A 13643-nucleotide genomic window follows, 5' to 3' on the forward strand; every position below is an offset into this window, starting at 1 on the left:
ATCGATCTTTTTGCAGACGCCGAAAACGCAAAATGCTGCGTCTTCGCTTCCAGATACCCACGAGGGTCCAAGGGAAATGCTCTATGAATGGACTGGTCAAAGACATTACTCTACGCTTTCCCACCGATTCCACTCATTCCCTTTGTGATCAAGAAACTGTACAAGTCCAAGACAGACATGATCCTGGTGGCTCCGGATTGGCCACGCCAGTGGTGGTACCCGGATCTCCTGTATCTGTCCAAAGTACCGCACAGGAGGCTGCCTTGCTGTCAGGATCGGCTGACCAGAGAGAACGGCAGACTGTTCCATCCCAACCTGCTGTCCCTGAAGCTAGCAGTCTGGCTCTTGAGTTAGTCCAATATGGACATTTAGGTCTCTCGCAGGACTGTATGCACATTTTGAGAGAGGCGAGAAGAACTTCTACAAGAAAGTCCTATGCTTTCAAGTGGAAGCGCTTTTTCATGTGGTGTGTTGCTGAAGGTCATGACCCGATTCGAGGTGAAGAACAGGTACTGTTACCATACTTACTTTCTTTGGCCAAAGCAGGTTTACGGTATTCTTCTATAAAGGTCCACCTGGCAGCAATAACAGCATATCGAAAGTCTCCCACTCAGGTTTCTTTCTTTCAAATGCCAGTGGTAAAAGATTTTCTGGAGGGTCGCAAGAAAGTTTACCCTCCGGTGAGGGCTCCCTCTCCGCCTTGGGAGTTGAATGTGGTTTTGTCTAAATTGATGGGTCCCCCATTCCAACCTATTCATAAGGCGTCCCTTCAACATCTGTCGTGGAAGGTGGCCTTCTTAGTAGCTATCACTTCTGCGCGCAGGGTCAGCGAGATACAGGCTTTTTGTTCTACAGAACCTTATCTCGTTTTCCTTGCGAATAGAGTAGTGCTTCGCACTTATCCGAGATTCCTTCCTAAAGTGGTCTCGGATTTTCACATTAACCAGTCAGTTACACTGCCTACATTTTCTGCTAGTCCGAACACTCCAGCTGAGAAAGCTCTACACTCTTTGGAGCTAAAAAGAGTTCTGAAATTTTTATCTTGACAAAACCAAGAGTGTTCGAAAGTCTGATCATTTGTTTGTGAACTATGGCCCTCTGAATACAGGCTTGTCTGCATCTAAGAGGTCCATTTCTAGATGGATTGTGTCATGCATTATGATATCTTATCAGTTGGCATGGAAACAGCTCCCGGGCAAGCCGAGAGCGCATTCCACTAGAGGAAAAGCTGCAACGATAGGCAGCTAAGTGGCGTTCGGTCCATACCTTTGCACGCCATTACTGCCTTGATTCTGATACTCAGGCGGATGCTCAAGTTGGTCAAGCATCCCTGAGGAATTTGTTTGGGTAATGTTTATCAGTATACTGTTTAGAGAGACTGGTATTCGTCTGCAGGGTATGGGATGGGCTTGCTACTCTATTTAGTGCTTATGACTATTGATGAGTATCCCCTGGAAGAGAAGGATAAGTTACTTACCTGTAACCCTAGTTCTCTTCCAGGGGTATACTCAACAAAGTCATAAGCAACCCAACCTCCTCCCCGGGCGAATACTAGGACTGTCTATTTTTCCATGTTACCCATGCTGTGATTACACTGTTATACGCCGTCCAAAAAGAACTGACCTAACTGTCATCTGTGGTGCATGATGGGAGCCTGGAGGCTCATGGAGGTCTTAAAGGTACGGCGCCAAGTTTTTCAGTTGTTACTATGCAGCCTATCTAGGCTAAATCTGCCTCTATGATCCTGCCTGTTTTTACCTTTGAAAATAAAGGTTGTGTGTTTCAAAGAAACCCAGGGCAGTGTTTCTTCTTTACATTATCATATAATGTAATATATATGTCTTTATTTATCAAATGTATAAGTGTTACATGCAATAATGGCAGTATTTTTTAGCCTAGTATGGTGTATTTCAGGCTGCATATGTATGTGTATATGCATATTATCTATATATCTATATATATATATATAGATATAGATATAGAGATAGAGATAGAGATAGAGATAGAGATAGAGATAGAGATAGAGATAGATATAGATAGATAGATAGATATAGATAGATAGATAGATATATATATATATATATATATATATATATATATATATATATATATATATATATATATATATATATATATATATATATATATATGGTTTTTTTATGTGTATTTATATATATATATATGTAGATATATGCATATTATTGGCTATTGCTCCGGGGTCCCGCACGTGGGCGGGACTATTCAGTGCTTATGACTTTGATGATTATACCCCTGGAAGAGAACTAGGATTACAGGTAAGTAACTTATCCTTCCATGAATTACTGGAGCGAAGTTACATGCGTTAAAAACGTAGATGTATGGGGAAAAAAGCAGGCAAGGGGAGAGAGATTCAGGGGAGAGAGTATAGGAGCAGGGGAGGTAGACCAAGAATGAGAGAGGGAAAGAGGAGGGGGAGGTTGAAAGAAAACACATCTGGGAGACGAGGAGAAACAGTGTCTTATGTCTGGAGTGCTGTGATCCCAGTGGAAGAGGTATCACTCCCACACTTCCGCTGTGTTTGGTTCCCTTTGCGCTGTGGACTCTCTCTGAGGGGTCTCTGAAACTCCAGGGCATAACTACTGGATCCCTCCCCAACAAGTGGAGAAGGAGTGCTTTGGCAAGGGGCGCCATTCCCACACCTCTGCTGTGTGTGGCTCCCTTGATGCTGTGGAATCTCTCTCGGGGGGGGTGTTGGGGTGGGGGGTATGTCCTCTCTGAGACTTCTGGTAATAAATGCTGAATACCCTCCCCAACAAGTGGAGAAGGAGTGCTTTGGTAAATGGCACACACAATGGTGGTAAATTTAGGGATAATGATGTATTGCAAGGTTTCAGAATCTGCCCATGGGCATCGTCTTTGTCAGTCCGGGTAGTATGTCTCAGTAGTTGGAGACCTTGGTAGCGTAAGGGCTGCAACATGAATCTGTCCTTCTAAGTGAGCAGCTCACCTTCTGACTCGTGGGGCTCTTGTTTTGAATGGAAGCAGGTAGAGCCTTGCTGGATGGTTATTGTGTGCTCGTTGGCAAAGCTTCCAGGAACCAATTATGTAGGCACCATTATGATGTCAGGTAATTTCAAAAGCTTGAACCACTCAACGATGGTAAAAGTATGTGGGTTTCCCTTTATAGCAGCAGAGCAATGGTGAGGGACACTTTTGCATGGTGATGTTAGGTCAGCGTGAGGGGATTAAATACTACTGCACCAGAAAGTAGACACCATCTTAGGGGCATGCAACACGCTGCTGGGTAAGTGTTCGGATTCCATCGTATAGGAGATAGGATCGGGAGGAGACCAAAAAGTTTTGAGTCTAGAGACAGGTGAGTGATCTTAGTGAAGATTTGATGGAGCAATGGATTTCTCCGCAGGCAGTCATTCAGGCAGATAAAAGTACAGTCACCAACACTACATAGCAGCAAGCGACTTTAGTAGAAGCGTTGTGATATTCGTGATCGGCCGCCATTCTAGGAATCCAGATTGGGCGCCATGTTAGGGTCAGGCAGGTATACATTGGCCGAGATCAGCGGTTAGCAATAAAAAATCATACATCTTTATTGCCTATATTGCTACTGGCCTCTTCTCCTGCTCCAAGTGTATATTTCCAGTCGCCCCTCACAGCTGGGGGTGGGGGGGGGAGAGAAACCCGTCCGGTCACTCCCATACCCCGTCGTCGAGCCTCCCGCCCGTTCCTCACCTCATCTCCCTTCGCAGTAGCAGTTCAGTGGATGCAGGCGGGGTGTAGTGCTGGGCCGGGACCGGAGCCTCACTTCGCTCGGAGCCAACACGGTTTCACATATCTTCGCTCGCCGCCTCTGCTGGGCACCATTTTTCAATGGGTTAGGGTGGGGCACAGCGTAAGCTCCCTGAGCGTGCGGGTAAGCACGCAGTTCAATTTACCGGGGAACGTTTCAGTCACCGTAGGGGGAGTCCTCCAGCTGACCGTTCTCTCAGGTTTTTACTGGGTTGCCGGCACAGGTCGAAGATAGAAGTCTGGGTTGCGGCGTCTCCTACTGCGGAGTCATTGATTGTTCCCTCGGTGTGGCAAACCAACTACCATCTACTCACCCGGCCCCCGACGACATTGTGTTGCCAGTTAGTATTGCTCGGCTCAGGCTTTGGTAGGGATAGTGACTGACTGGTTAAAGGAACGTTTCCGAGAGCAATGTGAAGCAGGTCAAGAGACTGCGTGACCACCACCCCCACCCCCCCAATGCTTCGCTGAACTGGGCTGGTGCCGGAAGGCCCTGTAGAAGCCTTATGAGCCACCCACTATTGCCTTCAGCCAGCTTCTGCTCGGCATCCTGTAGGTGAACTTCCAGAGTGGCTGCCAAGCCCCCATTTTCAGACGGCATCCTAATTAGTCTGGTTACTTACCACCACCCGCGCCCCTGCAACCCTTATTAAGTGTGACCTCAGCCGTGTGCAGCCTAGTATCCGGGGAGAGGGCTGGTTTTCTTAGTTATGTGTGCGCAGAACAGTTGGGGGTGAGCTGGAGGTAGGCTTGGGCCACAGGGTCTGCAGTGTGCTATCAATTTACCTGCTGGGTATCAGTGCACTTCATTAGGGTGCTGAGTGCTTATGTGTGCGAGCGTGTTCCTTACGGACCTGTCTGATGGCTGTTGTGATGTGTGTGTGTTTCTGTCTGTCTGTCTGTGGACAGCAAGGGATTCACGACACCGACCAACGGTGTTGATTTCTTGCCTGAAGAACACTATGGTTGACATTGGTTTTACCAGTGGAGCCTCGGCTTGCAGTGCCACTAAAAAGTGTTACAATTTTCTGATATTTCTGATAAAGTTGTGACCCGGGTTGCACCCTCTAACTGTTTGATATTGACTTATGAGAACTGTATGCTGCTTGGAGGGACCTGGGTTGGGCAATGCGTCGCACTGCATAAGGGTGCTGGGTGGGAGGAGGGGGATGGGGGTGATGAATAAATCTTCCCAACTGAGCATTATTGATGTAATTTCAACATGGTTGTGCCTAGTCCTGCTAATAATATTTCCAGGTGTGATATATGCCCTGCAATACATGATGTGCATGTAGTTGATTATTGTATGTGTTAACTACAAATGTTATTGACTTACATCTTGTGTGAAGTCTCTTTTGTGACGCTCAGTGTATTTAAGGTGAGTGCCCATGCTTTACACATTGCCTCTGTAGGGTAAGCCTGACTGCTCAGTGCCAAACTACCCAAGGGTGAGGGCAGGGTATACAGTGTGTGTGCGCTACCCGAGGGTGGGTGGGTGAGGGGGTGGGTGAGTGAGTGAGAGAGAGAGAAAGAGAGAGAGAGAGAAAGAGAGAGAGAGAGAAAGAGAGAGAGAGCGAGAGAGAGAGAGAGAGAGAGAGAGAGAGAGAGAGAGAGAGAGAGAGAGAGAGTCTCCTTGAATACTTCGTCAGCTACAAGATGGCTTTACTGAAACCTATGGTGTTTGGTATCAAACACCTTGTCATAATAAATCTGTACTGATGCCAGTACAGGATTTATTATGACATGCACCCTGAGGGTACATTAGAGGTGCTCCTGAAACCCTTCCACTATGTAGTGTGCTGGCTGACTGGTTTCATCCAGCCTACAACCACAGACGTTTGAGACCCCTTGTAGGTGAAAGCCCACTCTCTCTGAGGCCAGAAACCATGTCTGCTCAGGAGGAAGGTGTTCCCAGCTCCTCCAGCAGGATAGCTAGCGATTTAGCATATCAAGGCCAGGGTCTTTAAGGCTTCTGCCCCCTTTGATATGTGACCCTGGCTTCCCTCAGACTAGGAATATGACACTCCCATTTGGCACCACAACAGGTGGGAAAATAGCAAAGCAGTAGGTGTGCTGTACCACCAAGCTAGTCAAACACCTAAAGTGTGCTCCCTGATGTGCTCCACGAAAGAAAGAGTTCACCATCTTGTTTTTAGTGTAATTAAGAACTCTGGGACAGGGTTACACCCACTCCCGACAGGAAGTGGTCATATATGGGGTGAAGTCACCCCAAGGGATAGTTGCCCATTGGCTACTACCCTTCCCTCTCCTTAACGCCCTTATATTTACTATTTAGGTGCCCCCATGACACCAGGAACTCATATTCAGGTGACCCAAGAAGAAGTACAAAGAAGAGCAGATGAACTCAATAACTGAAGACTTTCTGTGGGCATGTCGCCAAACCCTGCCTGCTCCTGTCTCGACAATTGCAAAGACCTGATTCGTCCTGCAGCTGTCCATCCTCAAAAAGCCTTGGAGAGCTGCCAGCACTTCATCAACCCGTCATCATCTCCCTTGAAGTGGGGGAGCCAGTTGCCTGCAGGTACCGAAACATTCAACAATGGATCTGCTGAGCACCGGGTCTATCGACGCAGTAGCCACCCAGGAGGTCACTGTGCTCCGGGAGGTCATATATGTCTGCTACTTACCTTAAGTCCTGAAGAACAGTCCTGTGAGTCGTTTGGTCCTATGTCGTGTACATTTTTTTCCATAGGATAACTTTACTGTGTTTGAGGTTCTTGCATGAACTCTACAAGCTGTATTTTCTAAGTGTCTGAAAATCCCTAACTCGAAAATCACTTACCTAATCTTGTAGATCTTAGTGTCTAAATACATTTTAAAATATGTATTTTTTTTAAATTGGTGTCAGATTTTAAGTGTGTGTCTCATTTAATGAGTCTGTACAACAAGTGCATAACACTACATTTTGGTAAGCCTTAGACCACTCGACCACACTACCACAAATGGAGCACCTTGGGATTGCTAGAGTTAGCCCTTGTACCTTATTAAGGGATACCCGGACTCTCTGCACAGTGCACCTCATGTTGATACACTATACAGAGAGCCAGCTTTGTAAAATAAATGATTGATTTCGACGCCCAAGGCTACTATGATGTCCATCATCTCCTTTTGTAAGGCTACTATGATGGCATGGCTCTTCATGGCTTATCTTGGATACATATTGCTAGCTTTACACACCAGAGGCATACCAACAAATTTTAAATCTGCCATTCAAAATTAAGCATCTGAAAATTGAAATGGAGACACTCAAAACTGTAGGCCTCGAGAAAGAGTACATGAGTACAAACCCTGCAGTAGACATTACCACCAACAGATGGTTGAAGCCCCTCAGTTGCCACACCAATTCCAGCAACAGCAGCAGAATCAAAAGTCCTGCCAGCCTTGGAAGTCTGCAAAAGGTCAGCCATCAAACACCAACCAACTTCCTTCCCCTCCACCCTCCTTCTATGACAACTCTGTGGAGGAAAGCATCCACACCCATCTGAGAGACTGGAAGAAAAGTAACCTTAGGCAAATGGGTGTTGAATATTGAGAAAAATTGCTATTCTCTGACATTTCAAATATCTCTTCTTGTCAATCCCTCCTAAGAAAACATCTCAATACCATAGAGAGTTAATTCTACTGCAGGTCCGCACATTTCTGATCAAAAAGGCAGTAAAATCGGTCCCTCATTCCCAAAAAGGAAAGGGGATTTACTCCGGTTACTTTCTGATGGGAAAGAAGGGACCAAAGCAAGGATATTCTCCCATTCTCAAAACCGGATCAGTGGATACATTTATAAAGATTTCAATGTTGGCACTTCATCAGTTCTACTCACAGTATGGTGCAATTTGTGTCTGAGGGCATGCAGGAATTTTCGAGAAGTGTAGGAGTAAATATTCAGAGAACTGCACTGTATTCACCACAAGTCAAAGATTGATGGTGCTGATGTATTGTGTTTTCAAATCATGTGTGCAGATGCAACTTAGTGAGCGCACTTCCATGAAAACAGCCATTCAGGAAATACTATGGGCTCATAGTACAGCACCCAATAATGTGACAGGAATATCACTGTTTTCTTGTCTGAGAGGGTGTTTACCAGGGTTTAAGTTGACTTCTTCGGGTTTATGGGGGAGGTGGCGAGAGTGTTTGTAGGACGTTTGAGATGGGCAAAAGACTTCAATGCCATCTGTGTTGGCCCAGGAAAAGGTATAATGAGAAAATGTATGTGAGTGACTCCAAGCATGCCTTTCTAGTTCATTGAAAATTGCAGACGAATGTTCTTGTGCTTGAGAACTGATAAGTGTGTAGAGGTGATGGCCATACTGTGGATGGGGTTGTTTCAAATGAGGATGGAGTGGTACCACCTAGTAAAAGAAGATCCTGAAGGCTGATAAAGACATTTGCAATTTAAGGACTTTGTGCATTGGGAACTATTGGGTTAATTTCCCTGTTTAGGTGTACAACACCTTTCAATGTAATTTGCCTTTCTTGCCTTTTCATTTATATTTCCAATACATTTTTCATTGTAGATATGTGTTCTCATGTCAACTGCGTTATCGTTCCAACGTTGGCTATGAATCTGCATTGGTGTAGTGTGTTAGGACTGGCTTGCTTCATGAGGAGTGCTCATAGTACTGTCTTAAAATGTAGAAGTTGAGGCATTCTGCTCTTTCTATTCTGTGACAGATATTTGCTTCCTGGGTGTATGTTAGACTGTTGTTGATTTTCTTTGTTCTTCATCTTTATTTGCCTTGCATTCCACTTAATACATCCCCAGTTACACGGGTCACCATGCTTTAGATGTGGCCCCCAGTGCATGTATTATGTTGTGGAGAGATGGTGTGGTATTATCCAGAAATGAACTCTATGCTGGAGTTGTCTGTATACATGTTTATGAAGGAGAAGTAGGTAAATAGGAATGTAAGCTTGGAGAAGTGGTTAGGTTGGCAGACATCTGCCTTTCGAAGCCTGGAGAAAAGGTTTCAATCCTTGCTCTCCAGGTTTCATTGATTAGATCATGCCTTAGAACCCTCTTTCATTCTTTATTTACATTTGTTTTTCTATTTTTTTGTTTTGTTTGGTAAGGTGGTAAACGATCTGGTGTTTAGTGGATCCAGTGATCAATCTGTCCATGCCCACAACATACATGTAAGTTTACCTTTATTTACTGTTAATGCCATAAGAAATTAATATCATTTTCATAGCACTCATTAGAAACAAAGGGGCACCAAATATTGTGTATACTTAATTTTGTTTAGGAAGTAGATTAAAAATGATTTCGCAGCTGTTTGGACAGCCACCCTGCCAAACACTATCTCCAGCTATAAGACAGAGCTATTTAATCTTTACTTGTGTTGGTCAGAGATTCTGTGACAACTGAGTTAGTTAAGCTAATATAACTAAAACTTGCAACTCTTATTCATGGAACGTGGTGGAGAAAATCTCTCATCAAACTGCCATCTAGGACAGATTCTACACATTTGCAATCCTCCCACTAGAAGAGGCAATTAAATATACTTAAGGAGGAGTAACTGACTTCCCATGTTTACTTGTAAGGAGTCATTTTTGACTTACTTTTTTACACGTGAGTAGAAAAGCCAAGTCCTGAAAACTCTTAGTACTGCTGGCCCCCTAGCCTTCTGGAGCTGAGAACCTGCAGGGTCTGCCTTTGAAATCCCTTTACGCTGACTTGTCCCTGCAAGGGGAAAGTGCTAGCAGTATTTCATAACCTGGATTAAAAGTTCAAAAGCTGTGAATTTGATGGGATTAAACACCCACATGGAATAGAATACCTTCTGAGAAGCGTTTGCATGGTCTGGTCTAGTTAGTCCTAATATTTACTTGCTGGTGGTTGGGTTCAGACCGTGGTGAAGTTTTTTTCAACAGTTGCTTAGAGATATTTCAATATATGCAAACAAGGTCAATTGGTCAAATAGCTCTACTGAGTGTGTGGAATTCGAAGTGGCATTTGCACCTCAGGGAGGAATGATAGTGACAGGTCCAAGGTGATCCCCAAGATTTCTTCTTTTTGTATTCTTTGTAAACAGTGTGTCATGTAATAATTTTTTCTTGGTCAGATGATTGCAGAATTTCTATCATGAGCTCCTCTTTACTTGATGTTTTTAAATATATTTGAAGAAAGGAAATGTTCAAAGAATTCATCATTACATAATCTTCCCTTTTATGCTGTGAAAGTACTGTGAGTGCAAAGTTTACACCAAGTTGCCTTTTCCCTGTATCAACATTTTTTAAATAACAAAATGATACCATTTATTTGGATATTTCAAGTTCTTTCACTCTCCTAATGTCCATTTCTAACACTTGTTTTCGTTTTTTTGTCCTGTGGCAGACTGGCGAGCTTGTGCGGATCTATAAAGGTCATAATCATGCAGTTACAGTTGTGAACATCTTGGGGAAAGTTATGGTTACAGCATCCTTGGATAAATTTGTCCGTGTCTATGAGCTTCAGGTAAGGACCAGGTGCTGTTATAAGGAAAAATATTTAAATGTCTGCATATTGTCATTGAGAGATACACCTAGTAGAGTAAAAATTATCCTCAAAATTTCCAAACTGAGAGCTGTGCTAAACGCCGGGGCAAGGTCACCTTGATCCTGTTAGATCTATCGGCGGCCTTTGACACAGTGAGTCATAAAATATTAGCCAACAGGCTCTCTGGCATGAGAATCAGAGTTGGGAGTATTTGCATCCGATCAATTTAAACTGCCTTGCGGGGTACCACAGGGTTCGTCCCTGAGCCAGACGCTCTTGAATCTTTTATGTGTCTCCGATAGCCACAATCATCACATGCCAATGCTTCTCAGTGGTATCATATGCGGATGACTCCCAACTTGTGGTCTTGGTGTCAAGTAACTTCAAAGACACTGCGGACAGTTTCAACATCTGCTTGACACAGTTAAACCAGTGGATGAGGTCGAACTACCTAAAACTTAACGGCAGAAAAACTGAGTTCCTACTGTTGGGTACAGATACCTATCTGTGTTCACCCAGATGGTGGCCGTCCTGTTTAGTAGATTTTCACATTCCAGTGCAGAAGGTGAAAAATGTAGGTTACATCTTAGATGACAAACTAACTTTTAAGAACCAGATCAATACACTCACCTCCTCTATCTTTTTTTATTTTGAAATGATCTGAAAGGTCCGTCCTTTTATCCCACTCAATTCTTTGGAACCACTGCTAACAGCTATAGCAGTGTCCAGACTGGATTATGGTAATGCTTGTACATGGGCATCTAAACACAGTTACTACAATAGCTTCATCGCCTCCAAAATGCGGCAGCTCGATTAATGCTGGACATCCCCAGGTCCCAGCCAGTCTCCCGCAGTCTCATAACTCTGCACTGGCTCCCAGTACAAAAAAGGATCAAGTTCAAATCCCAGTGCCCAGCTTTTAAGACCCTGCATGGCGTTGGCTCTCAAGTTCTGAAGAAGCACCTGATCTAGTACGCACCTTCCAGAAATCTAAGATCGGCTCACAATAAACTCTTACAAAACCCATGGATCAAGAAAGCAAGATGGGGCGGAAGACGCTTTGTGTTTGGGACGGTTAAAACATGGAACGCACTTCCAGCAAGCATAAAGAAGAGCCCTACGCTGTCAGTGTTTAGGAAATCATTAAAAACCTGCCTCTTAGCCAGTTAACTAGCTCACTACAGCTCCTGCAGTACCTTACTGAACTAGCTGGCATAAGCGCCTAGACACCCTAGGGCATTTGTGCGCTATATAAAAGCTAAAATCAAATGAAATCAAACATATTTAATGTAATGAAACTGGGGCTTCTGTAGCTTAGTGTCAGAGTGTACCCGCATTCTGCATGCCTTCTTTCAGCTACGCTTAGTGTCTCATTTCGTTATGTCTACAGAAGGTTCTTAAACTTGATTGCTTTAATAACAGATTAACTACAAGGAGTATGCCTTGCAAATATTAATAGCATAGCCCACACAAGCTGTACCAATATTAGTTTTTCCACTTACTTGCAAGAACAATATCTGGACGGAATAAATAAATTATAATTACGTGGGTGTGGTGTTATAGAAGAACAGTGGCAAACCAATGTTATTCAAAAGGGTCTAGGACTTTAGTAAATGTCAAAAATTTAAATGTGTAAAATGTTGCCACATAAGATACACATAGAAAAAGCATTTGCATAGAACAGAATCACTGATATATATTACTACTCTGCAGGTTAGTGCAATAGTAAAAAATGTATGATTGTAAAGAAAACTAATGAAAGTGATAGCCATGTTGAGTACAAAATGAAAGTGTTGGAAATGTTCACATAACAATTCTAGTTTGTGTCTGTAAGAAATATCTCTAGTTTGTGTCTGTAAGAAATATCTCATGTTTGACTGTAAAATAAAATTTTCTGTTTCTTTCATTTTTCTTATGTTCACCTAAGTCTCATGATCGCTTGCAAGTCTACGGAGGACACACAGACATGATCATGTGTATGGCCATCCACAAGAGCATGGTAATTTTTCCTTCTATTTAATGAACTAAAGAAGTATCAAAGATATAGCGTGACCCCCAGTTACTAATTGTAGTCTGAAGCGGGCGGTGGTAATGGGTTACAGAATGTGACCTGCTATTGAAAAGTCAACAGAAAGTAAATGTACAGTATTTCGCAGTATTTCATTACCAGTAATTCAAACTGTAATCAAGTTTATATACAACTGCAATTCAAAAACGGTATCATTATTACTGCAAAATGTAAATCCCTTACCTGTACCAGGCTTGCTTGGTTCTAGGAAATAAAATAGCTAAACAAATATTTTTATACAAAAATCAATTGGTCTGAAGTTCAGTCTTTGAGTGTGTGCAATCATTTGCTGATTGAGTGTGTACAACAAATGCTTAACACTACCCTCTGATAAAGCCTTACTGCTCAACCACACTACCACAAATAGAGAGTAAGGTGCCATCTGCTTCAGACACTCTGTTCATCACCACCCCCTTTTGTAAATCGATTTTGGCCACTATAGGTGTGGCAGGGTATACTCAGACATGAGTCCCTTTCTCACTGCTCCATCAGGATTCAAGCAAGCCGGGCCGAAGAGGCTGAAATGCCAGAAACCGGTCCCCGGTAGCTTGTCTCCTTTCTGGTAAAGAATTGGCTTGGTAGTTTAGTCTGCCCTGTTCCCATGATGCACTGGGCCAGGGACAGACTGATTTGCATATAGCCAGGTTCTGAGCTGGGATGGGGCAGTGAGATAAATAACGGTGATGGATCAAGCCCTGATCTTTGGACTGGGTAAGAGTGGTCTGCTCAATTCAGACACTCTGTTCATCACCACCCCCTTTTGTAAATCGATTTTGGCCACTATAGGTGTGGCAGGGTATACTCAGACATGAGTCCCTTTCTCACTGCTCCATCAGGATTCAAGCAAGCCGGGCCGAAGAGGCTGAAATGCCAGAAACCGGTCCCCGGTAGCTTGTCTCCTTTCTGGTAAAGAATTGGCTTGGTAGTTTAGTCTGCCCTGTTCCCATGATGCACTGGGCCAGGGACAGACTGATTTGCATATAGCCAGGTTCTGAGCTGGGATGGGGCAGTGAGATAAATAACGGTGATGGATCAAGCCCTGATCTTTGGACTGGGTAAGAGTGGTCTGCTCAATTCAGACACTCTGTTCATCACCACCCCCTTTTGTAAATCGATTTTGGCCACTATAGGTGTGGCAGGGTATACTCAGACATGAGTCCCTTTCTCACTGCTCCATCAGGATTCAAGCAAGCCGGGCCGAAGAGGCTGAAATGCCAGAAACCGGTCCCCGGTAGCTTGTCTCCTTTCTGGTAAAGAATTGGCTTGGTAGTTTAGTCTGCCCTGTTCCCATGATGC

At 43.9% G+C, this 13643-nt stretch overlaps 1 protein-coding gene across 4 annotated transcripts in view; it reads left to right on the top strand.

The window, feature by feature from the left end:
- ZNF106 (zinc finger protein 106) overlaps positions 1–13643 on the top strand; it is a 303557-nt gene that overhangs the window by 198406 nt on the left and 91508 nt on the right. For all 4 annotated transcript variants that reach the window (XM_086937207.1, XM_086937206.1, XM_086937209.1 and 1 more), the window contains exons 18-20: positions 8875–8937; positions 10139–10258; positions 12207–12278. In XM_086937207.1, coding sequence (XP_086793333.1) covers positions 8875–8937; positions 10139–10258; positions 12207–12278 — 255 coding nt within the window. The remainder of the gene's footprint in view (positions 1–8874; positions 8938–10138; positions 10259–12206; positions 12279–13643) is intronic.

Source organism: Lissotriton vulgaris, chromosome 9, assembly GCF_964263255.1.
Source record: "Lissotriton vulgaris chromosome 9, aLisVul1.2, whole genome shotgun sequence".
In the NCBI taxonomy this organism is placed as follows: Eukaryota; Metazoa; Chordata; class Amphibia; order Caudata; family Salamandridae; genus Lissotriton; species Lissotriton vulgaris.